Genomic DNA, 26,140 nt, shown 5'->3' with positions numbered 1-26,140 from the left:
GTATTAATTTGACTATCAGTGTAGAAAATGCCACTGGCTGTAAAGTTATATTACATGTTTCATGTTTGTGTTTATACTGTTTGTGTCTGTATAATTCAGAAATTTACTTATAAATTTGTAATCACCATGACTAACCACTTAAGCTTTAAATTTGAAAAATAGCACTTTTGAGGCTTTTAGGGATCAATTTTTAAAAGTAATGAACAGTATAAGAGTATTTTTTCAAATGACTTTTCAAATAAAACCGTGATTTATTATGGCCTGTCTCTAAAAGCCAGACATGCTGTACAAAGTATATATTGTAGAAAGCAGCCCTATAAAATGTGGATTTGGGTGGAGGATGCCACAGTCTTGTTCCCAAGTATTGTGTGAAGGCCTATTTTTCCTTCCTGTGTAAAGTAAAGAGGCCTGGGACTGAATGTACAGGGAGAGCATCAGCCCAGCTTCCAGCTGTTTGGATCCGGCAGCTTTTGGGATTTGGGAGTGAAGGGATGTTCCCACTGTTAAAGAGAAAGTGACAGGCAGCTTGAGTACACTCCCTCCTCTGCTTCCTCTGCAGCTTCTGGGCTGCAGTACTGCATGGTTTTGTTGGGAGTGGAAAGGTCAATTGTAAGTCAATAGGTTTTGCCTTTTTTTTTTCTTTTTTAAAACAGCTACTGACTTGCCACAGATTGTGTTAGCATTTACACACTCAGTTTGGTGACAGCACTATTTTTGGGTTTGTTTATTTTTTCCTCTGCTTGGGAGCAATGCTGAAATCCCAAAAGTCAGAGACGGTTACTGCTCCTCTCCCAAAAAGGGAGGATCCTCTCTGGGGATGGGCTGGGGGTCATTTGCTGTGAAGGGAGCAAATCTGCTCCATAGGGATCTCAGGGGAACTGCATAAAGGAAGCACTAGAATTTTCCTTTTCTTCACCCTGCTTTGTAGCCTAAATGTTCCCTGAGAAGCTGCAACACATAATTTAAATCCATTGCACATGCCACCCTGGAAGCAGAGCCTTATATGTCGAGTGCATGGGCTGTCCTATTATGGGAAATCAACTTTGTTTTGAGGGAAGCACAGAGCATTGCTTCTGCGCAGGTCCTGGAATTTGAAACATTTAGGGGCCTCCAAAGAGCACTGGCATTAGTTACCATGCCGGCCGGGTGGAAGTGAGGATCCCTGCCTCTCCCTGCTCGGGACGCCGCAGACCCTGCCGGCAGCCAGCCCAGAGCGGCATCCCACCCGGGGGATTCCTGCCCTCTCCTCTGCAGAGCTGCTGGGGCTTGTGCGGGGACACATCTGGCATTATGCAGGGACAAGCCTAATTCAGCAAAAGCCACTGGAGCAGCAAAGTTGGGATACACTTTGCCAAGAAATATTTTGCTGTTGTTTTCTTTTTCCTCTGTTTTGTGGAGAGATTTCATGTCTGCTCACATGCTTTGGTATGAGGAAGTGGAAGATGATTGTAAGTATGAACAGACTGACATAATTTATCACAATATTCACTTTGACAGAGCAGTGTAGTGCTACACAGCCCACTAACAGCATGCATTTTTAAATGTTTACTTTCCAAGTCTAAAGGAGGATAACACCAGAGGGGGAAAATAAAGAGATTTTATTTTGTCTCTGTTAGGAGGCTAATATCCTCTACATCATATATATATAAAAGAAGTCCTCCTGAAACAGCACCCAGCTCGTCTTTGAATAAAAATAAAACATTTCTTTCTGAAGTTCACCGGTTATTAAAGCATAGGGTTAAAAAAGAAAGAATTGAGAAGACACACCAGCACACTTGAAAAAAAAAATAGTGTCATTATTCTAATAATTTGGCAACACATCAGAGGAGTAATCAGTTTCTTTGAACTGTAATGGCATATGCAGTTTCATTGCCTAATATTAACTTACAGAGTAAGAGAGTTCTTCTCTGGCTGCTGAACTGTCTGGTATCAACCGAATGAGGGGCTGTCACTTTTGTTCGAAGGGAGCAGCAGCTGAGCTCTCCCATGCACTTTCCAGAAAAAAAACAGGCACCTTTTCCAGACTTGCACTTGTTTGTTGGTTTAGAACTACCCTTTCTGGGCAATAAGAAGAAAAACAGAGGATGACAAGAGTAGGAGACTGAAGAGAGCCAAGAATGAAAGAATGACAGAGAGCTCAAAAATCCATCTACCATGCTCACAGATGATCTTTCTTCCTTCCCCACACAGCCTCTCAGAACAGACTGTGCTAGCGAAAAAAGAAGTGTCAGTGTTATCTGTACATAATCTATGGTCCCTGACCCCTGGTTTATAATCTATTTTGGCTCTTCCACTTTCAGCTTAGTCCTGTGTCTTTATAATAATAGAATGTCTGTTTTTCTCTATTTTCTGATCATAAGAGGCAGAGAAATATATACACACTGTCATTTACCCCCGTAACATATAATGGACTGCATGGTCCCTAACATGCAGTGAAGACAGTCTAAAAATAATGTTAGGTTTTGTTATGTTTGACAGGAAAGGAGCTTAAACCAGAAAATTTCAAGTTGCAGGTGTGGCCTCTTGCCATATTTGCTTTCCCTTTATGCAAAATGAACTCAAACTGTGTTTTCTTGTGCCATAAATAAGACTTGGATAAGCTAAAAATTTTCTAGACAGTTTTGTCCTCCTAAGAGAGCTCCTGCAGTGATAGCACCCTTTACTTATTGGACACGGTCTGGCAGTTCAAGTAAGGTAGAATAATTAGATCACCATTATCACATATTAAATAATTATGAGACAGTTTGCTAGACTTCTGAAAATATTAGGAATGCAGTTGGGAAGAAGAAATGTTGTGGGTTTCTCCTAAGGGGTTTTACTCCTGGTTAGCAAGAGGAAGATCAAGTACTCTAGAGCAACCCACACAGTGCCCAACCTTTTTCACAAGTCCTCTTTGGAGAGAAATAAGGAGAATTTGTTTTCTCAATTTTTCTATATACTCCATTTCCAAGGAAATCACAACATCAGCCCAGATTTCTAGTCTTCAACCTTGAGGAAGAGACAGTGCTGCAAGGAAAGCTGGGCCAGTGCTTACTAAGTAAGGGGGAAAGATATTTGCTGCTTAGTATAAAAGTTGTAATTGCACTCTGAAGATGTAACAGATGAAAGAAAGAAAAAAAAATTGTGTTTGAGCTTCTATAAAATATGAATGGAAAACTAGAGTTGCATCTAGCAGTTGAATAGCATTCATGACAAGAGCCTTTAAATCACTTGCTATGTTACATGTTATGGTAACTTGCTATCACTTGCATAGTTACATCTTATGTAACTATGTTCATATCTAAAACGAAAGGGTGATGTCCTAGCACTTCTTTGGAATTATTTAGTTGAATTGATTTCCTCACCTGTATCCTCACTCTTTTAAAGAGCATGACATTTTTCTTTATATAATTTTGTATAACATTGTCAAGGTTTTTTATAGTTGTATTTCAATAAAAAAGGAAAATCTATATCTGCACTTAGTGACAAAGTGTGCCCAAAATAATGCTCTCAAATTTATCCACAGCCTTCATTCAGTATGTGTCACTTGTCCTACTTGTTGCCTGTGCTTCCTTTCCTTCTTTCTCTATTATTGGATGAAAACTTTTTTGCTCTTGGAGGTGACAGTGGTCACTTACACCTTTGCATTGTTCTTTAAATACATCCTTTCTCTTTTCTTTAAGTCCCCTCTTCAACCCTCAATCCACCTCTGTATTCACCTCTTCCCTTTTCTGTTCTGTTCTCTTCCATGCCACAGCAGTAAAGACAGGTTCTCCATTCCCTGCTTTGTCTCACTTTTGCTGAGAATGACCTTTGTGAAAACATAAAGGTATTTATTCATTGCCGAAGGCTTTACTTTCTTTCCTAAGCTATTCAGTGTTTACTTCTTTCTGAGTTAGACTGGAAACTCCTTGGGGCAGAGGCTGTCTCTTCCTAGATTTCTACAGAGTCTTTGACAATGACACCTAAACAATAAAGTTGCAGGGAAATGAGATATCATAAATTTCATTTTGTTTTAATTATGGTGAGATTACTGTGAACTTCATCTCAGAAACCAGTCTCCCTAGGGGATTCAGTATCATATGCTGTATTTCTTCCTTCTAGTAGATATAATCCTCTTTCTGCGTCCTTATGTTGACATGGAACCAAATTCAGCTTGCAGTCACACACAGGCATCCTCTTTCTCTGCTTGGATTTGCACAAAGTAGTGACTAAAAATAGAATTAATCATCCAGCATGGAAAAGAAACTAATCCTGCCTGAAAGTTGGTGGCCACAAGGGGTCTCTTACAAGATACCATGGGTGTACTGTAGCAGAGGTTCATCCAGGTTCGTTTTACCTCAAATCAGAAGTGCATTTCTGAGGTGAATTCTCAGATGTCAGATTCCTTGCTTATGACTGTGTATCAGTGCACATGCCAGAGGATGTGCCCTGCATCCCTTTGGGAGGAAGCTGAACTCAGAGATACCCTCTGGGTTTGGCTGTTGATCACAAACTCTCAGTAGGTGTGTGAGCCACTGGGGTCACACTGAAGCTCCTCCAAAAAGAGCTCAGTGACACACACACACCTTGGGGGGGAGCACTGGGTTGGCAGCCTGCTCCTGTTGGGCTGCATGATTTGCTGATGCTCAAGACAACTCAGTGAGATAGGAAAAAGATGGCAACACATTTTTTTGGCTCTTGGATGGGAGGACAGAACTGCTTGGAAAGTTACTCCCTAGCTAGTGCAAGGTGGGTGCTTCATCCTGTCTGCTCCTATGTAGTGTCTGCTCCATCCCCCCTCATCCCCAGGCTGCCCATGGCTCTTTTCAACATGATTATTGATCAAGGGACTATATTCAAGGAACAGGGCATGTTACATACAAAATTAGTGATCCTGTGAAAATTAACCCTCTTGCTTTTTTTTTTTATTTTTTTTTTTTTTAAGGAAATAAGTCAATTATGTAACTAATAGAACATAGTTACTGATCAGATCATGTTATTTGTTACTGAAAAGGTACAATATTTGTAGAAAACGGTTAACCCTTGACTAATACTGTGAAATTATTCAAACCACAGAACTGTCCAGAGGGCTAAGTGTTTTCAAATGATCTCCAGAGGAAACAGGATTAGATTCATATATTTTTGTCATGGATTACTGTTAAACAAAATCACATTGAAAGGTATTGTGAACCAAGCAGCCTTGACTTGAAAAAGCTGACTTGTTGATTTTCACAGTACATTTTCAATTAAATGTTACCCCAAAGCTTAATTATCATTTAGGAGGATAACCATTGTACTGTGTTATAGCTAACCACTGGAAAAAGGCTCCTCGATAAATTTAGCAGAACTTTATAGCATCACATCGCTGTCGAGGAGGATGCACTTGTGATAATACTGTATCACTGTCAGGGGAAGCAGAACAGCATTGGGAATTTTAAATTATTGTGCCTTATCAAAGACCGAGCTTTGTGGAAAGCAGAAATAATGGTTAGTGGAGTGTGGCTTTGCAGAATGTCTTGCCAACTGAGCCACGCAAGGGAACAAGCTCCTTCATCTTCCCAGAAAAACACATGTGGAGCAAAGGAGTTGCTCTTTGCTGCAGAGACCACGGAAACTTCCCTTCTAGGTTACTTGCCACATGTGTAACAAGTCAGAACATTCTTAATAGTGTGTTTTGAGGCAGAGATAGACTGCATTTTAAGAAAGTCATAATCTTTCTTGGTCCTTCTTGCAAGACATATTTTAATTTTAGGGTATTATTTAGAGCATGAGACTGATATTTGGCAGGTTTTCTGGTCCTTTCTGTCTCTCATTCTATATTTTTAAAACAATGGGTATATATATAATTTTTTCAGTTATACGCAGACTTTTATTCTGAAAGGCAAAATATAGTTTTTAAGTATCACAAGCATACGTAGGAGAAAGAAATGGTATTACGTGAGCAAAAGCCTGTGTTCTTGTAATTTTGCATATGTTAATACAAGATAACAGTTGTCACATTTATACTTACTTTCTTTCTTGAAACACTTTTAAAAGATAATAATCTTCAGCAGGAACAAAGTAGCATAGTTTAATAATAAAAAAGATACATTTGTAAAAATTTCCTCATAGAAAATATTATAGAAGTATGTTTGACCCAAGGGTGGAGTTTTTTTGTTTTTTTTCTTCTCCTACAGTATTTTTCTATGAAGTAACATAATGTTTTCAGGATTGCTTTGGAAAAAAAAGTAGCTAAATAATCTTCAGTGTGTAGAAATGACCTAAAAGTGAATCCAGAATATCACATTTTGCTTACCTTGCCTTTGCTAATAGATTCTGAAAGGTCCTGGGGGACCTAGTGGTATTATGAGCACCCCAGAGTAAGAGAGAGTGAGTTTTAGTCAGGCTAATTAAACCTTTTGTGCCTATTTCTTTTAACCACTTAATTCCTCTGGCTGTCAATAAAGTCTGAGAAAACCGTACATTTCTTGTCCTCTAGAAGTGTCCCAGTAAAAAAAGAAACACCAGCATCTGATATTTTTTATATACACTTAGAAAGAAGAGGGGCAAAAATTTAGTAATGTGCACTGGACTAGGCACACGGCATTGCTCTGCTGGATGCACGATAAACTGTATTTCCTATAAAGTGTAGAAGTTGTTGTCACTTGTGAAAATCAGCTCCACTGGCTGGAGGAACATGTCCGTGAGCACAGATGTCCGTGGGGGAGCCTCCCTGTCTCACCCCCCTGGTGCTTGCCATGTTCTAAAATTGGGGCCCGCCCGCGTGGCTGAGCGTCTGCACACATGCACACTGGTTTTTACAGGAAATTATCCATGGGTCTTAATGTTGTGTAGCACAGGGAATTGAAGGAATTTAAGGGGTGATTGGAATTTGACATCTCTGCCTTTTTATTCTGAAAGATACTTTGATTAAAGTGTTGGAAGGCCCAGATAATGGAGGCGTTGCTGCTATTTCAGATATACAGGGTATGAGATTTGAAGGCAAGCCAAATCACAATGAAACAGAATAATGATGTCCTTGGTTTATTTTTCACTTGGTACATTCAGGTTTTGATTGGATTCCGAATGAGGCAACAGTTTTCTCTCTCAGAAAGCAGTGCTAGTCCTTGGAGGCTCGTAGCCTGTTGTCAAAGAAGAAGTGCTTTCTTGTGAAGGTCATGTACTGCAGTGGCAGGAGAGGGGGAGAAAAACCAAGGGGTGGGAAGGGGGAGAAGAAAGAAAAGAATGAAAGAAAAAAAGATTTCTTTATTGGTCTTAGCCAGGTACAAGCTTCTCATAAGAAACATTTCTGCAGTGAGACCTCTTGCTACTTTGACACAGCCTGCACTCTGCTGATGGTGTGTATAACAAAAAGGTCCTCCTCTCTCCTAAGCCTCTCCGTGCTCATAACACACAAATACTTCAATGATTCCCTTCACCTTCTTCTCTCAATGTTTGTTTTTTTCCCCCCAGTATTTTAAAGTTTTTATTTGGAAAAGACTGTTCATGAATTATTTCTCTCTGAACAAACCTCAAATCTTCTTAGCTGCTGCTGAGCTTGTGCAAGATTAATGCAGGCACTGTATTTTCTAAAAAGTTAATAACATTATATAGGTAGCATTATTGGAGGTGTTAAAGAGCACCTTATGAAGTTCCTGGATGGTGGGTTCTGTAGATATATGGATAGGATCCCTTGACACGTTCTGATGTAAATGGCTAATGCTGAGGATAGGAATAACTGAGAACATTTGTGCTAATTTCTTCAGTATGGGGAAAAATGCTGTTAGACATAAAGCCATCCTATCACATTTCTGTGCTTAGAAGGTATGAGTCCCCAACCCTTCTGGCTGTCTAACTCATCCCAAAGCTGATGAACTCAGAAGAAAGGAAAACATGAGAAAGTCTGTTTGGGTCTGAGAGAAGCGAGAAGGAGAGGTGCTCCTTGCTGCAGAGAGATCCAGGTGGGGCTACCTCATGATCCTGCCCAACTAAAAAGGGGAACTGCTCATAAAAATGAAGAAGAGGAAACTGAGAAGTTACCAACCTGTGATGGTCTGATGGTGAGCTTGCAGATGTGGTGTGTACAGGCTTATTAATTTAAAAAACCTCAGTTTAGTGGTTTTTTGTGCTGCTTGTTAGAAACCCCAAATTATTTTCCACTAGATTTCAGGAATACAACAGTATTTCTTTTATTCATTTGACTTTATTTACTGTGGACCTTTTCCTATCATGTGATTTAGTACATATTTTATATTTACTCCCTGCCCCACCCTTCCAAGCCCAGCAAACGACGCTGAAAATAGAGATCAGTATATTTTTACACCAAATTCTAAGGTCACATTTATAAATGCTTGATTGATTGATGGTTACTCACTCTCCAAAAATGCAGAAGATCCAGATTAAAGTGTTTGCTCTGCTTATACTCTGTTTACAGAGGAGAAAGTTTCAGTTGCATTGGATGTTGAATGCAAACCAAAGGTGAAGCCAAGTAACTTTTCACAAAAAGGAATTCTTGTTTTCTCGCCAGCATGAGAACAGTTCCTTTTATAGTAGTCTCTAAAGGACAAGCATGTTGTAAGCTTGATTCTGACCTTTCTGTTTTTCCTAATAATTAAATATATCAGCTCTGAAAGCTCTAACAAGAGCATGGAGGGAAACTTAAAACTGTGAAATAAATGGTGGATTCCAGGAGCAGTTATCTAACACTCGAATGTATGACATTTATTGAAAACAAAAAGCTTTATAAATATAAGAAATTATCATAAATCTAGGGGTTTTTTTTCCATAACTGTTTAAAGTTCCATGATACCCTGTATCCATGCATACAGTATGGCTCAGTGATAGTAGTGTAGCTTTGAAAGATGTTGCTTGAATCAAGACGCTTTTTAGAAAGCAGATAAGTAGAACCTGTACTTAGTTATATCAAATTCCTCTATTAAAAGTTATCCTCAGTGAAATGGTATTTCTGTCCTGATTACCTGATTGATGTAAAGCTTTAGAGAATGTAAGTTGGGGCACATTTTTGCCTTGGGAAAGAAATCTATTAGATTATGATGTCCATCTCTATTTCCTGTTCAAAACAAGGCATGTCTTTACAGAATCAATTCAGAATTACTGCTGGTTTTAGCACAGGCGTTAACTTAATAATGTTTTTCAACTGTTACAGCTGGAAACCAAAATTGGAAACATTTTATATTTTGAAAGAAACTGAATGACAGTGAACATTCACCCTTTAATCTTTAATCTTTAATCTTGTAAGGACAAGCCTATTTTTCTTAGGGAATAGCAGCTGAATTGTGAAGCCCAGACTCTTTCTACCAATACTGTTGTCAGCTCTCTTATTTTCTCTTTATTCCTTTTGCCATTTTACCATTTACCAATGCACATCCATTGCTGTACTGCTTATACTACTTTAAATAAGCCCTTTCCTCCCCCAAGAAGGCTTGCTAATTTTTGCATGTTATCTTAAGCTGATTCAACAGTTGTTTCCCAATTCTTCCCAGCTGCTGCTACTGCTGAATTGATTCATTTTACTCTTGAGATATTGCAGGCAAAAGTTTACTTGACCAATAATCCTCCCCTTAACTGAAGGAAGGATGTGATTCGAACAAGAACTTGTTCAAAATGTGGACAGAGATTTTTCCCTAAATCTGCTTACTGTAGACACCAAATTTATTTGCTTCTTATCTGGTAAATTTTTATCTAGAAAGTGAAAAATGTCTTAGCCCTAAATAGTAACAAAGGAATTAATTTTTTCCTGGTGTAATAAGTCAGTCTATGGAGGCTTTTTTTGATGGGGCTATGAGTTCCTAAGAGGTGTTCTGTGTGTCTTGGAGTGCTTCCAGAAACTGTTGCTTAGCCTATAAACAGATGAAATTTCACAGACTCACAGATCAGCTGAGGCTGGAAGATGCCTCTGGAGATCATCTACTCTAACTCTCTGCTCACAGCAGGGTCAGTAAAAGCAGGTTGCTCAGGGTAATGTCAACTTGGGTTTTAAATATCTCCAAGGATGGAGACTCCACAGCGTGTTCTGGCAACTGACCATCCTCACAGTAATCTATTTTTCTTCTTAAGTCTCTATGGAATTTCCTCTACTTCAATTTATGCCCATTGTGGCATAAATTTATGCCCAGTGGGCACCAAAGAGAAGAGTCTGACTCTGTGTTCCCTACTCCCTCCCATCAAATATTTATAGCACCATTTTCCTTTGTAAACCCCTGCCATCTACTCCCAGTCACCGTCTTGTCTTTCATACATTAGGAGATAGTTTCAAGGGTGATTTGCAGTTTTCTAAGAGGATTTGCTGCATCACTTTCCTAGGTTATCCAGTTATTCCTTGCTCCTCTTGAAAATGAGCATCATTTGCTTTCTTCTCATTCCTCCAGAATCTCCCACAATCACAAAGGCCATTCTCAAGTAATCAATAGTCATCTTGCAGTGACTTCGACCAGCTCTCTCAGTGCTTTTGTTTGCCAGCAGCCTTTCTGACTAGTGCAGAAGGTGACTGTAAAGAGAGATTTGGGGTCTCTTATGTCTCTGTTGATGCCAGTTTTTGGCAGGGCTCGCACACAAATAGCAAAACTGTCCATATTTGCTGTGTTGCCCATATTATAAACTACCCGCAAATCAATTCAGAGTTAGTATTTCAGGATGTATTCGTTTGAACTCTAGCTTATCTGAACATCCTTTTACTGTAAAGCCCATCTAATTAAACTAATATGTAGTGTAGAATGTCCATTATTTGTTTAAAGTCTACACAGGTTCAAAACCCATTAAACATAAAAGACTAAACCTGCAGTAGTATCAGCACGTTTTTTGAAAGTTGTTTAAAAATTAGAAGTTAGCAAAGTGTCTGAGGTGATAGTGTAAATTATTTGATCCATATTCTGTGAAAACATGGTTGTTATTTTGAAGACTTGTTGCAAAATTATTCTGATTGCAAAAATTAATAAAATTTAGTTTAATTAGTTTTAAGCATGTTGAGATTTTAGTTTGGATGTCTTAATTTAAAATGAAAAAAATAAAAGTAACCCCTTCCAAATGAATACTGTTATTGAGTATACAGTCAGTGTGCCTCCCTCATGGAAGAACTGTACTTAATTTTGCCACTTTAATCATTTAGATGTAGATAAATTTTGTTTGTTCCATCTTTCTTTTTATCTGTCTTATGTTTTGGTAATTTTTGTTATCATCTTTTGTTATTATAGTAATTTTAGTATGCTTTGTTATTATTTTGTAGTAACCACAAACAATCAGTGTTTGTAATAAGAGATGTTAATTATTTTTCCAGATCATATTTGTTTATGCCACCTAAGTTATACGCCCTATTTTTAATTGTATTTTCACTTGTAAAAGTGCAGCAAAGAAAGAATTAACTGCTTTTTAAACTGCTAAATAGCATATCCTGCAATTATATGAATTTGTAGCTCAATTAAATGCTAAAGTTTAGCACAGGATGTTTGAAGTGAGATATTTGAAATATTGACTTAGAAGTAATTCGGTTCCATTCTAATGGAAAGGGCTCCCAGTTGGGAACCTATTAGAAACCTGAGGACTCTTTTTGGAAACTTATAAGATGTACTTTTTATAACAGCTTTTCTTTAAGACAGGGAATATTTCTGAGCCAGAAAGAAAATGCATGGAGTGTGTGTCACAGCTTCCAGGATTCCTTAAGTTAATCTCACTTCTTTGATAGTAATATCCCATTTCAGTTTTACAGCATACAAATTTGCATCCTCTATATTTTATTTTATTATAATGCTTTCTATTCTAATTTACTTCCACTGCAGCCTATTTCTTGGTCTACAGCTGTACCCGTAGCTGTGGCCAGTCAATGGAAGTTACTTTTAGAAATCCACTATTTCCTTCTCACACAGAAGCAGCACAAGCCTCTGCAATTGCCCGAGTCCTTTTCCTAATAAATACAAGGAATTATTTTTTTATCTATGGTGATTCAATTCTTTATTTTCTACACAGTAAAAATCCCTGGACTTTTTTTCATTTTCAAGGTTGTTGGGGTTTTTTGTTGTTGTCGTTGTTTGGTTGGCTAGTTTTTGTTGATTTTTTTTTTGTGAGAATCTGTTCCTGGGGAGTTGTTGTAACCGAGTTTGGAATATGTTAAAAGTTTTCAATGTACTCTTTATACCATATAGTTTACAGCATGCAGTTTGAAATATAAATAAATATGGCAACAGTTCGCTTTGTAAATATGTAACACAATCAATGGGTCTACAAGCATTAATTGGACATTAATTTCCAATATGTTGTGCAAAATTCTGGGGCCAAGATGGGATTATGAATTTGTAATCACTGTAAACAAAGGCCAGGTTATTTTTTAGTCAATGAATTTGAATACAGAAATTAAGCTGGCAGAAGAGAGCAAGAACATATTATTTTCTGTATGAAGAGAGAAGTTGCTATGGTGTGGCCAGGGCTGAACTCATAGTTGGAAATGATCAAAGATGTTGCTAGAAAGAGAAGAGTCCTTAGAGGTGTGTTTAAGAAGCTTCAAGCACCTCATGTGATGGTAGTGACAGTTATTAGCTACTACAGCTGTTGTCAAAAGATTTAGTTATTCTGAAGCAGATCACACATGATCTAAGTGGAATGAATGTATAAATCGTTATAATTATTATTGATACAGTATAACAGCTGAAAGTACTATTTGTGGGAAATCATATGCACACTTCAATTAAGCTATAATATAAATGCAATTTAAAATGTAACTGCAGATTAAGTGTAACACTCAAGCCTGACTTCATGCAGAGAAACCTTCTTATGGAGCCCTAAATGTTAACAATATCATCATTTTTAACAGACAAAAATGTCAGTGCTGTAAGCTAGTCAGAATTGCTCCAGTAAATCAGTGAATCTCTTGTTTCTGTAACTAATGCAGTTAGTATCCCAGGTCTCATTATGCACAGAGCCTTTCTGCCACAAGATTTCTTTATGGAGGCCGACAGGACAGGAGATGGTTGGCAATGCAGTTCAAACACTGGCAGGGCAACTACATGCACTTAGACCTCCAGTTTGTATGATCATTTATTCATGCATTCAGATCTTCTCATGTTTACAATAAAAGAAACATATCTATGTACTTGCAGAACAATTACAAGAATTTATTCTGATGATACAAATTTCGTGGTAACTAGTGCCTACCTGAAGAGGAGGGGATGTTGGAGACAGCAGGAACTGATGTAAAATGGGAAGGCTGCACTGGGATGTGGGGCAAAGGGAGGGAAGAAGGCAGCCAGAACACAGCTGGAGAGGATGCAAGGAAAGATCTGGGACACAGGGCAGCCATAGAGCTCTGCCATTATAATGCATGCCTGCAAAGAGCTTGCCTGAGAATGTAAGGTGAAGAAAACTCTAAAGAAATCTGAGTAGTAGTAGCAGGTATAGGAATTCATTTTAACCCTCTTAACTTCTAATCTGCATCTTTGTGTCACCATGCCTTCTCACATTGGTTGGCAAGTAGGTTTGCAAGACCTTGGTGCTGGGGTTACAGCTTTCACAAAGGGAGTGTGATAGCAAGGATGAGCAAACACAGGTTTCTCACTTAGAGCCCTTTCCAGTTCTCCTCTCCTTCCCTTCATGACAGGTCTGGTGTATGTCACTTCAGCATGTCTCTCTATAACCTAAATCATCTTGTTCTGTGTGTACAATAAATCACATGCTTGGTTGATGCAACACGGCATAAATTACAGGTTATGCATAAATTGTGATGGGTCCAATTAATTACAGACTAAGTTAATTTAGACCTCACATTGGGACATCTATATTACACATCTTCAACTTTAGCCTGGCAGGACTTGTTATGGGCTTGTTTGTTCTCACTAAAGCTCAGACACCAACACCAGTGTTCTTCCAGGTGCTGCCTTCAGGTCTCTGTGCCAGAGGTGGCTGTGTGGGATAGGACATGTCCACCTCGTGCACCAGAGGCTGAAAGCTGGTGCTCAGATTAGAGCTGAGGCCACAGCCTGACAGGCCCACATACTTTTAAAACAGAGATGTATTCACTGGAGGCTTGAGGGAAGGAAGAGGAATGCTGCATTTTTGTGGGGCCGGGCTGCTGGAGGTCCTCCAGGATTTCTCTTGTTATCCATTGTTTTGGCAGCACCAATCGTGTCAAACTGCATGGCACTGGCCCTCTGGTTAATTTATTTGTCATGGTTGTCTCTTTGCCCTCATCCTCCCACTTCACCAGAAAAAATAGATTCAGTTTTTATGTAGTTTGAGTAAAAGATGCTTTGGGGCCTGTTACGGCTTGGAACAAAAAGGTGGGCAAGTTGGACTGGGCCTGGTTGCCTTAGCCCACATGTGAGGGGACCAGTGGTAAATGTCCTGCTCAATCTTTTTCTTCATTCTCTTTCTTTATTGTAAGGAACTTGAAGCTTTTGAAGTAGTAACATGGTTTGCTGTGGCCGCTGATATTGAATCCTTCTTTTCCATTTTTCAGACAGTCTCCTCATTACTGCTAAGAACCATCCTCACAATTACAATGCCAGTCCTGATCCCAAATCACCAGCAAAATACACTAATCCCTTCACCCTGTCTGAAAGGATCTTATTCCCTTACTGCTTTAGAAAACTAACACCATAACTGGAGAAAAAAAATTCCTCTCTGGACCCTTAGTCATAAGGCAACAAGCAGGACTTAGAGTGGATTTTATTTCCATGGTATAGATATATTGCCTCTTGATCTGTGAAAATGGCTGTTGTCACCTATAGTACTTTACCATTTATCTCCAAAGAACATAAGTCTCATTGTATGGTGTAAATTCTTTGAGCCAAGAAAAATAACCTAAGTGGTCCCTGTGACAGGGTGGGAAAGTCTGATGGCTCCTCAGTATTAGGCTTGCAGACTTTCCAGTGTCTTCAACTGTGAAGCAATTCTGTTTTACAGTAAATCTCTTCTCCCAGAGTGATTCCTTAAATGACTGTATATATTTAATCCCCTTTTGATCCTTGACAAAAACTCCTATCTCTTTTCCTTAGGGATCTTCAATTTCTTTTGCTGTGTTTTCAGTCTTTCTTTTTTTTCTATTTACTTGGATATTTAGAAAACAGGTAATAGAGAAAAATAGAAATTTCTCCTGGGTACCTAATGCACATTCTCAACCAGGGGAAAAAAGTCTTTCAGTGATATTAGGAAAAAAAATGCTTGTATTTTCCAGTGTTTTGAAAACATTGTGTGGTGTATATTACTAAAGAAAGTGGGAAATTCAGTACTGCTTTCATATTTAATGTATACCACCTTTAGTGTTAAAATACTATGAAATATTTATAAACTTACAAGCCTTTTCCCTCAGCCATTTTCCGTTAAACTTCACTGAGTGCAGCTTCTCTGATTTATTCATGTGCCTAAGTTGAGAGCAACAATGCTGTGTTCAAAGATTTCTTTTGATAACTTTGACTTAAATCATACTGTGAAGGGTGTCTGTGACAATTCTCTCTCCTTCTCGTCTTGGAGCTTGCAGAGTGGTGATCTCTCTGTCTGTTCTAAATTGTTATTATTTGCCTCCCATTAGGTTCTTGCAACTCTGCACTAAAGTTCCTTCAAACTCTTGGAGCCCTCAAGTCTTCTGGGGCCAAGATGTGGGAATTCGCCAGTTCACCCTTGATTAATAATTTTACCATTCAGCACCTCTGCTGGAGCGTGAGGCTTACAGACCTTTCCAGCCCACTTCAGGATTTCCCGTGCCTTGAAGGACTATTCATATTCAGGGCTTTAGAGATGGCTTCTGGAGGCACCTTTAGCCAACAAAGAAAATCTTTTTTTGCTTTCTCCTTGTTCTGTGCAATTTGACAGTAAGATATCTGCGGTATATCATTCCTTTTGCCCTCTTTCTCTCACTAATTGATCTATGTTTCTATTACATACTTTAATAATAGAGAGCATTCTGGATATAAGATAGAAGCCCTTTCACCTTCTTTGTAGCTATCTTACAAATGACTCAAAAGGTATTTGCACAGTTAACAATCTTCCTGATTTAGAACATTGAACTTGCAGGAGATTTGCACAGGGGTTGTCTGTAGCTCAATCAGCAATTGATTCAATTATGGACTTACTAATTGTGGGTTCTCCCTTTCCCTGGTAATGCAGACGGGCTCCATTCAAAATCTGGGGACTGGTTTCAAGAACTGTGTCACAAATGTATTATTCTCATTATTGCATAGCAGGCTACATAACTCAGTTTCTGTGGCCAAAACTTGGTTGTTTCCCTGACCAATTTCTGAGTTTTTTTTAGGTACCTTTAGAGAACTTAGGTAATTCCATAGAAGTTTAAGAATATAATATACAGTGAACATGAACATAGTTTGTATAAGAGAGAAGTTATGTGAATATAGGATGCTCTCATCCTTTTACTTATAGCTAGATCCATAGCTAATTAGAAATTGAGAAAGGCCTAAAATCCTGTTGTTACAAAAATGTAGGGAACTCTACTTAGTGCAAAACTGTATTCCGCCTAGTGATGAAAATTAAAACTACTGCACTATTTAGCCATGAAAAGGCTAGGAAGGGATCTAATTGCTCTCTTCAGCTACCTAATAGTTAGTTATGGAGAAAATTGTCACTCTTTGCAGGGCTATAGAGGGAAAGAGTGAAACAGTTTTCCGGAATGAAAATTTTGACAAGATACTAGGAATATTTTTTTTTTTACCATGGATGTCACGAGTTAAGCACTAGAGGAGTTGTAGAATCTCCTCCCATGGAGGGGTTCAAAACTCAATTGGACACAGCCCTGAGCTTCTTCCCACTACTAGCTCTGTAGTGGGACCTGCTGTGAGCACAGTGTTGGATTAGATGCCCTCCCTCACAACCCATATTATTCGGTAATTCTATGTTTGCTTTACAAAGAATGTTCTAATCATATTTAATTTAGAATAGAGATATAGCTGCATGGATTTGCTAAAAAAAACCCAAAACACTGAAAACTATAACTTACCAGTTGAACCAAAAATCTGTTATTTGAAAGTATTATTTATTTTATTATTCTCTTTCCAAGAACCTGTGAGTTTTTTTCCTCAACCCCTCCCTTGGTACTAATATGCCATTCTATTTTTGTTTATTTTAGTGAGTCACCATCCTAGCTGGGTATTTTCTCAGCATAAAGGTTTCAGACTGTAGTCCCCTGTAATCATTAGAACTGCTTCTTGATGATACATGGAAATAACAATAATTTCTGAACACAACAGTGCAATCAAGAATGAGCCTTGACATGTTTAGATCTATGTTATTTAAAGGTACATAAGGCAGTAGGCTCTTTATTTTTGTTGTTGCACAGTAATTGTGCTCCAAGCTCTGCATAGCTGTTTGTCTCTATCTGTGGGCATTGCACAGGCCTTCTCAAAATAGTTTCCACTGCACAGAAGTAAAACAGATTTGACCTGGATTAACTGGAGCATAGACTCCTAATGAGCCAGATGGATCAACATTCCTGTTCAGCAAAAATGATAGTTACAGTGTTTGCCACAATAACCCAGCAGTTGCCTTGGTTTTCTCCTCAATAAAATAAACTATTTTAAACTTGGTCTCGAGTGGTTAAGCAGTGACTGCTGTGAGGCATTTCCTTTGTAAAAACCTTATCTTACGTCATTATGAATTTCCCAGGGAGGATCTAAAGCCGATATGGTGAATGAGGTTTCTCCTTGTGACTCTGACTGGGGACAATATCTGCCAGCTAGCCCTGAACTGGGTAAAGCATCTGAAGGAGAACATCGTCATAACACTGATTTAAGTAGAAAGTATGGAGCATTTTATTTCATTCACATCCCTTGCACAGGAAGCGGGCAAAGGTCAGAGAAACTGCTCTTGGGTGCGTCAGGCAATAATTTGTAGAATTCAACACTGAAGATCCCAACAGTTCACTGTTCAAGTATAGAAAAGCTTTCTTTGTGGGTATATCTGATCTCCAGGCTCCTCTGTCTGGGCAGAAAGGGAGTGTACCAGTCTCTGGCCAGCCAGCACAGTGAAACAGTATCTGGATGATGTGCCTTAGACAAAATGTCCACGTGTTGAGCGCAGCCTAAATAGATGACATTCTCAGTGCAGCTCCTTTAACGCCACCCCTCCCACCATCTCATTCAACTCCAGAGAGCTTTCCCATGGACTGACAGTGATTTCACAAAACATAAGGATTGGGACATCGCTACCACATACTTGCCAGTCGCCCTAACCCAGCTCTGCTGTGAGCTTGCACTTGTGCCAGCTTCTGCCTTGAGAGAGGAATAGGAAAGTACTTATGAAATAGGCTTATGTTCATTTTGAATAGGTACAGATACATACAAAAGCAAGGAAATATGCTGGAAAAACTGGAAAGACTGTGTGGGAGAATTATATGCCGAAGGGATTGAGTTCTCTTACTTAAATACTATAAGGGAACAAGCCCTCTGTTCAGCATAGAATTTCCTGTAAATTCACTGACGAACTGTGAACGATACATCGATTCATAAAGACCATGTAACTTAATAGCTGCTCTTCCAAATTTTCATTTGACCTTTCAGCTATAAAAGGCAATTCCTTAGAGTTTTCAAAGGTACAGTTCATTGCTCTTTGGTTTAGTGCTACAGAGCAAGTACAGTAAGTAACAGACCTTATTACAGTAACTTTTTTCTCTTTGCAAAACCATTATACACCTCTTTGACCTTTAAAACAAAAAGTGCAAATACGGTTCAGCAAATGTTTCCGGCATTAATTTCTGTTTTTCAGAATTACAAATATGTGGGTCTTAATCCATATGGTCTGTATAAAGCCTGTTTTATTCCTTTTTGCTTTACTCTCTTTGATAGTTTTTCTCAGTTCCCTTTCATCCAGTATTCTCATTTGTTCTTAGTTCTTTTTTCAGTTTTTCCTCTATTTGTGACCAAAGAGACCAGATTTTTTTTTTTGGTTCAGTGTGGGATTATTTATCCAAAAAAAAAACCCCAAAAAACCCCCACCAAAATACCTATAAATCACAAGACGACACCCATGTAAAATTGATAAGATATTTTCAGTGTTCTACTGCCCTGGGCAACCTATTATCCATTCATCTCACAGACTTCAGACTTAAAACTTGAAAGTTTTTTGTTGTCTTTTTCCACTGTTTAAACCTGTTTGTTTAGAAAGGAACTTATTACTATGCAGCAAATATATATGAAACCCAAAACATTACCAAATTAATGATGGCAGCAGGAAGAATCACAGAATTTTTTCGTTGTTAGGAAAATGAAATAATTTACTCTTAAAGGCTGTGACCTCAGTAAAAGCACTACTTAGCTGTTTTCCTTTTTTTAGCTTTAGGAAAAAAAAATCCTTTTTGAAGATCCTCAAATGTCTTATCCTAAAACCATAGGAACCACAAACACTGCATATTAGAATACTCTCACCCACACATTTTTTTTCTGCTTGTGGGTGAACTTACTTGTGAGAATATATAAATCATTTTTAAAGGTGGAAGAGGGGCATACATTGCTGTCATTATCTATTATTTGTGAAGTTTCCTTTTTTTCTGTAGCTAAGAAGAGTATAAATTTTGTAAGGAAGTGAGATGACACATGAAATCAACATGTCATGGGTTGTTTTTCAGTGTTTTGTTCAAATCATTTCTGGAGTATATTTGGACAAGAGCAGTTAGAATTGTAGTCACACCAGTAATGGTTTGTCACTTAACTCTAGCTCTGACACAAAGACTTTTGAACTCCATAAAATATCCTGTGCTGATGTGCATGAATAAAACTCATTTGACTCCAATTGAGGATTTGGCCCAGGCTTTGATCTCTTTTTAGAACTTGTCCAACTTTTCCCTTTATGGCCAACAACGTAGTACCAGATTTCTGCTAGCTGAATACATGCACTATATATATATATATAAAGTAGCTAATGACCTTTAAATAGTTACCAGTGGGCAATTTTTAACTTGTTATAATAGTTTGAAACTATTTGGATGCCCTGTCCTCTCTGCAGTATGCAGCACATTAACATTCCAGAGCCCACAAGGACATTTACTATGAATTGTGACAGTGTTTTCCTCTGTGGCAGCTTTCAAGACTTTCACGTAGTAACTGAGCCCTTGTCTGAATGACTCCACAGCACGGTGACAGTCAGGAGTGCTGGCAAAGCATTGTTGTGGGCAACATACCACCAGAAAGCATATTTCAGATAATGCCCCCCTCCAAAAAGAAAAAAAAACACCAAAAAAACCCCAAAACGAAACAAAAGCAAGCACTCTGGCATCTACAGAGTCCCCATTGTCAGCTGGTGAAATACATTATAAATGGCAATAGCTGCCTTAAATTTCAACACGTACATGGTCTACATATAAATACAAAATAAAGGTTACAGACTAACATTTGGAGGGATGGGGGAAAAGGCCTATTTCCTGGCATAATAGTGTTGAAAACAGCATCGCACAGAGTGGAAATTTTGTTCTACAAATAAAACGTTGTCAAACTATCGTCAGGAATGACGGGTTTGTTAAGTGGGAGTCTGAAAAAACACCGTATAGAAAATTAGTGTGGTGTTATATAGGCTCTGTGTGTACACACTTGCTGAGCCTGTGGAATGGCAGAGCAGTGAATATGTTGCCTCTTCGCAGTTTTAAGGATGTCTTCATTTTCTGCACACATTGCCTGTATTAAAGCATAAATGGAGCCATGTTACACAATGCAGCACAAAAGGAGACCTTGAATAGGGAAGAAAGAAAGAAATAGCTATTCCCCTCGAAATGTCCAATAACTAACCAAAACCTTCCAGAGAGATAAAGATGTTCTAAGAATTGCTTGAATTTATGGAGGAAAAATATCAATAGGAAGCCAGAAATTTGGGGTTTAATATTAAAACAAACAAAAACCCAAACAAACAACCAATTAACTGCTAGTTTATTATTTTGTTAGTATGCTTTTAAGAAGATTCACCAAAGAGCAGAAGGGTTCATTTTGTAAAAGATTAATTTTGTTTCATTTGTTGAATTGTGCATTTTCAATCTGGATTTCAAATAATGCCCAGCTCTGTGGAGTTGGCCTTCATCAGCCAAGTGAGTGCATGTTGGAGGATGATAGACAAATTTTGCTAGAAGTGACGGTGTAAGAGTAACAGCAGAAATTGTAATAGAAATAAATAGTTCATGTATCAGCTTCTCTAACAAGAGTAAGAGTTAAAGGTTTTAGTATTGATATTTCTGGTTGAACAAAATCTTTGGGTACTTAGGAGCCTGTATGACATGGCCTGGATTGATCAGGGAGATGACCTTTTTGATGGGAGATTTTGCATGTGTCAGGGCTAAATTACTCCTGTTTTACTATGTCTAATATTTCTTTTTGTCTGATTTTTGTACCTCGGAAATGTTTTTGACAGGAACCGTGAAGCTCAGTAAATGTGACAGAATTGAGAAGATTTCCATATGTCCCTTTAGACTTGAGGTCAGACACTTGGTGATGACTGCAGACCATGAAATCTCCTTTCCCTTGTCAGGGGCAATTGTTGTCTGGGAGAGGGTGCTGGCTCTGTGACAAAGTGCCATCATGGACCTCATGTACTGTGCACCACTGTAGCCACTGTATTTTTTTGTTGATATTTGTGATGGTTTATAGAAAACATGAATTGGTTGTAAACTATAGCAGGGCTTTTAAAAAATAATCTCTAAATCAGAAAGTGGTTTACTGTGTTTTCTCCTGTATGCTGACTGTGCAGTTTGCAGGTGAAGCCAGTCTTAGTACTGCTTAGGGCATATGCAGGGGTCTTGTTCACAAGCACAGTGCAACTTCTGTGAGCTCCTCTGCTGAGAATGGTGCATGTCACTCTTCTGACCCCAGGAGACACAGATCAGCAATAGCCTGGTAGCTGAAACTGTAGCAGTAACAGACTGCTCACAGACATGATCTGAACAAATGCATGAGTATTTGAGGGTTAGTTTGAGCTTCAACATGTGGTTACAATGGTACTTCTCCAGAGAGGTCAAGTTTAAATTGATGCTGATGGCCAAGTCTGATGAATTGTACCAAAGTGTTATTGCTGTTTTGTGATGTGTAAAAATAGACACAAGGATCAAAGAGTCTGGTTCCCTGTAGATGAAAGATTAGTCCACTAACAGGGTAATTTAGTGCAAATAATCACAGTGTGGGCTCTTTGTATTGCTTTCATATTAGAGTGGCTTCTTCCTTAAAAGATTTCTGTGCAACACTGAAAGAGAACAAAGTCTAGTAATCCTTCTGTATCCCTTTCCTGTCAAAAAGGGTGAGCAGAGGAGTGACCTTTTAAAAGTGCAGAATTGAAGACCTGTATTTTGTATGATTTTTTTTGTTGTTGGTTGTTGTTAATTAAGCAGCCCTGTCCTGTAGAAGACACAGTAAACTAAATGGCTATGGAGAGCACTGTAGCACAGCATGAAATTCCACCAAAATAATGTTTTGATATACACTTCTAGGAATATATTGATGTGGGTTTTTCAGTACTAAAGGTAAATTGTTCCTCTTCAGACTATTAGTTAATAGGTGTGTTATGATGAGCTTGTGTGTTTGACCTTCTTGGGGGTTTATTAAGAGAGTAGAGAACCTCAGTTTTGTGGAAAGGTTTGTAGTGTACATTTTAATGGAAAGTATGCAAAACTGCTATCAGGGGAAGCTTGCTTGTTTGTATTTAGATCAGGTGAATTTTTTCATATTTTATACGTGAACACGTGTCCAAAGCCCACCTGGCTCCAAATCCTGGCTGTGATGCTGGCTGATCATGGAGTTAGGGAGGAATGGCTAACCAAGCTGAACTCGTAGACTTCTCTGAAGTTTACTTTCCCAGTCTCGAAAAATTTAAGGAAGCCCTCCTTTGGGGTTTTGTTTATTTGCTTTTTTTTTTCTTGGAATAAACCTGCAAACATCATTGAACCCTACTATCAAATTGCTTACAGTAGAGCTCAAGCTGTAAATGCAATTCTGCTTTGGTATTAGCTCATATGTCTGGTTTAATATACACAAAAGTGATGAAAAATCTATAAGACCATGTAATAATTATATCATATATAAAATTGGCTTGAGCAATGACATTGCATCGGTGGCAACATGACATTGAAACCTAATAGTTTGGTCTATATTGCTATAATTTAAGCTTTAGTTTTTTAAAGTTGAGATCAATATCTTAATGATTAACTGATTTTTTGTAAAAAATCCTTAAAGTTTTTCACAAAGCAGTGATTAGTTTGTTAGTAATGCTGCCACATAAGTTTCAACATTCATGTATTAACAGAACTATTTTCAGTAGTGTATAAAAAGTAAGCTATGCTATTTCCTCTGAAAATTCATTATGAACCCAATATTTAAACTTGACTAAGAAAAAATAATTTTAAAAATCAAGCTGATTGATGTGACTTTGAAAATCTGAAATACCCACAAAGACAACAACAAGTCATAGTAAAGTCTTGATCTTCATTGCTCTCATCTTTTTTTTCATACTCACAAAATTAACTTTGACCAATTTGAATGTTTCTATGCAGCATTGCTGTATAGCTTGAAAACTGGGTGAAAGATGAAAAAAAAGCTTAATGAAAAATTAGATTGATAACAATTTTTAAAGTAGGATTACTGTTGCTTTCTGTGTTGGAATCAGTAAAGCTTCGATTAAAAAACATACTTGAAAATAGAACAATAGATGAGAAACTTAAACTGCAATCTTGAGTTAAAGTAATGACTGATAGCAAACTAGAGTTAGGATCTCTGCAGCTTTCAGGATGACAGTAGTTGACTTTCCTTTGAATTAAGTCTGTTATGAAGGTGTTTTGTTGACACTACTCTGGGGCTTGCTGGTGTCTGACATGTACCTAATAGAACATTTCTCTCTGTCCAAGAAATAATCTGCACTAGGTCTAAAATCCTAAGTAAGCAGAGCCCAAAGATGCACGACTTAATGTTTTCCTGGTGTGGATTCTGTCCTATACTGTTCTTCACAGTTACCATGTACAGCTGTGTGGAACATTCAGGTACAGGTTTTCAGATGTGATCAAAAAATTAAAGCACCATTAGCTTGACATAACAAGAGACATAGAAAAGTATGGATAGAAAAGAACAACAATGAGCTTTAGTTTGACAAGTACAAATGTGATGCATTTCCAGATGCAAAGGCTGGCTGTTCTAAGCCTTACAGGTGCTCAGTGGATGGACAAAACCTATTACAACTGACAGATTTTTAAAAATCTAAACAAAAAAGTACTTACAAACAAAAAACCTGAATACATCATCAAAAGCTATGAGGGTTTTTTTCCTCAAAAGTTAACACACAGTAATATTTCACTTTGTGAGTGTGAGGTCTGCTTCATGAGTAATCAGTCAAGTTTGATTATAAAAATAACAGAATTGGATGAACAAATAAGTCTTTTCCATCTGTAATGTCTGTCAATCATTTTTAGCTTTTGCTGATAAGGAGAGCTTGGCCAAATCATGTTGCCTGTTATACGAGTCATAAATCCATGACTTGAGGGTAAATGAGAACAGAACCTGACTACTCTCCCCATCTCTTTCTCTCTCCCTCACACTCACCTTCTCTGACTTGTTTTCATTTGTTTATTTTTACCTTTTTTTTTTCCTTTCTGGTCATTCCCTTTGCATTTCTTTTGCTTTGGTTTGAAAGATAATTTATAGATTGTCTGCCCTGTTACCAGCCTCCACGTTACACAGATCTATTTCCATTTTGCTCTACTTCTCACTGAACTCTGAAAGTTAAACAAATACATAGAGAAGGCAGAATAATATCTTAATGTGTCAAAATCCTCTCTCCTGTCATGTTTTGAGTTCACCTCTGTGTACAGGTGCCTTCATTGTTCATAGTAATTTCTGACAGTTGCTCCTGATTGATAGTAATAGCATGGAAGATGTGCCAGGACTTTATCACGATAGTCAGTTGAAATCTGTCATGCTTGTCTTGTAACTTTGACCTGTGGCAAGTGAGAAGGACTAGGAAATAAATACTGATCTCCTTCCCTGAGCATCTTATGTTGTTGGGTTTTTTCACCTTTTTTTACTTCTTTTTTCACAGCATTCCTCATTTGCTTTTTTCAGTTTTTCGTTTCTTTTGTTAAGCTACTTGCTCTTCCATGTTTTCCTCTATGTGCACTGCTCATGGAAAAATTTCCCTCTCTTACTGATCTCATTTACGCTTTATTTTCTTGTTCTTGGATTTCCTTAGGCTATGGTATTCTTTGCCTCCATAGCCACATCAGAGAAAGGCATTTTGGAAAGTCACATACTGTCCCTTTGTGACCCCTGTGCAGAAAAGGAGTGAAAACTTCTGCTTTCTCCTTCTTTCTTCTATTTCTGCAAGCCTGTTTCTGAATCGTTCCTGGCAGGTACATGAACTTACTTTGGGGACCAGGAGAGGGGCAGGTGCTCCTGCCCTAGAGCCCACTGGACACCTGGGGATCCCAGGTCTGTTCTGATACTATCCGAGTGCCAAAAGAAAGCTGGCACCTCTGCCCTTGGAGAACTTAAGATCTCAACTCTAGTGCTCTTTGAAGTGAGTGGATAAAATTTCAGTATAACTCAGGAACTTCATTTAATAGTTTAACTATTCTTTTAGCTTTTCGTAAATAGAGTAAGGAATGAAAATAAGAGCTTCAGTGCAAGTGTCTTGCACACTAATGAGATCTGCAAGGTGACAGAAGATGATACAGTAGTTCCTTAGTCCTTTGTAAAATACCCAAAGGTTCTACCTAAGCAATACATTAAATTTATCTGTTAAATCAAAGTCTTTTTAAAAATTAAATGCAAAGGATATTTTTAGTAGCTTTTTATTATCACAGAGATATTTTTATAGTGCTCTGTGAATGATTTTTTTTTCATTTTCTTCAATGTCACTGAGACTTCATTCGATTTGCACCACATTTGGTAAAATTTAGTTCTTTTTCAGGCTGTCATACTGTACACTGAGTTCTAGTTTAAATTTATTTCAAGGTAGATATTTTTCATTAGTACAGTTAGATCAATTTCACCTAACTTTGTCTACCTAAAAATTAATTGTCTGCATTTCCACTGTAGTCAGAGGAAAAAGAATGGCAGGTCTGAAGGGTGATCCTTATCATCTATATCTTAAATACCAAGGGAGAGATAAATCCTCCTCTGAAGGCACCTTTCCTCCTTGCCTGAATATACAGGGGGCTTAAACAACTACTTTAACCTACAGTGATAATTCTGTGCTGGCTAATTTAGCTCTAAATGCTCATGTATGGCATATTCTG

At 38.0% G+C, this 26,140-nt stretch overlaps 1 protein-coding gene across 1 annotated transcript in view; it reads left to right on the top strand.

The window, feature by feature from the left end:
• Positions 1 to 1,381: 1,381 nt before the first annotated feature.
• DMD (dystrophin) overlaps positions 1,382 to 26,140 on the top strand; it is a 1,013,774-nt gene continuing 989,015 nt past the window's right edge. The window contains exon 1 of the mRNA XM_027688940.1: positions 1,382 to 1,448. Coding sequence (XP_027544741.1) covers positions 1,406 to 1,448 — 43 coding nt within the window. The 5' untranslated portion in view covers positions 1,382 to 1,405. The remainder of the gene's footprint in view (positions 1,449 to 26,140) is intronic.

The sequence above is a fragment of the Neopelma chrysocephalum genome, unplaced genomic scaffold (genome assembly GCF_003984885.1).
Source record: "Neopelma chrysocephalum unplaced genomic scaffold, ASM398488v2 Primary Assembly neopelma1_76, whole genome shotgun sequence".
NCBI classification, from domain to species: Eukaryota; Metazoa; Chordata; class Aves; order Passeriformes; family Pipridae; genus Neopelma; species Neopelma chrysocephalum.
Note: the sequence above shows the minus strand (reverse complement) of the source record. Positions and strands in the feature narration are given on the sequence as shown.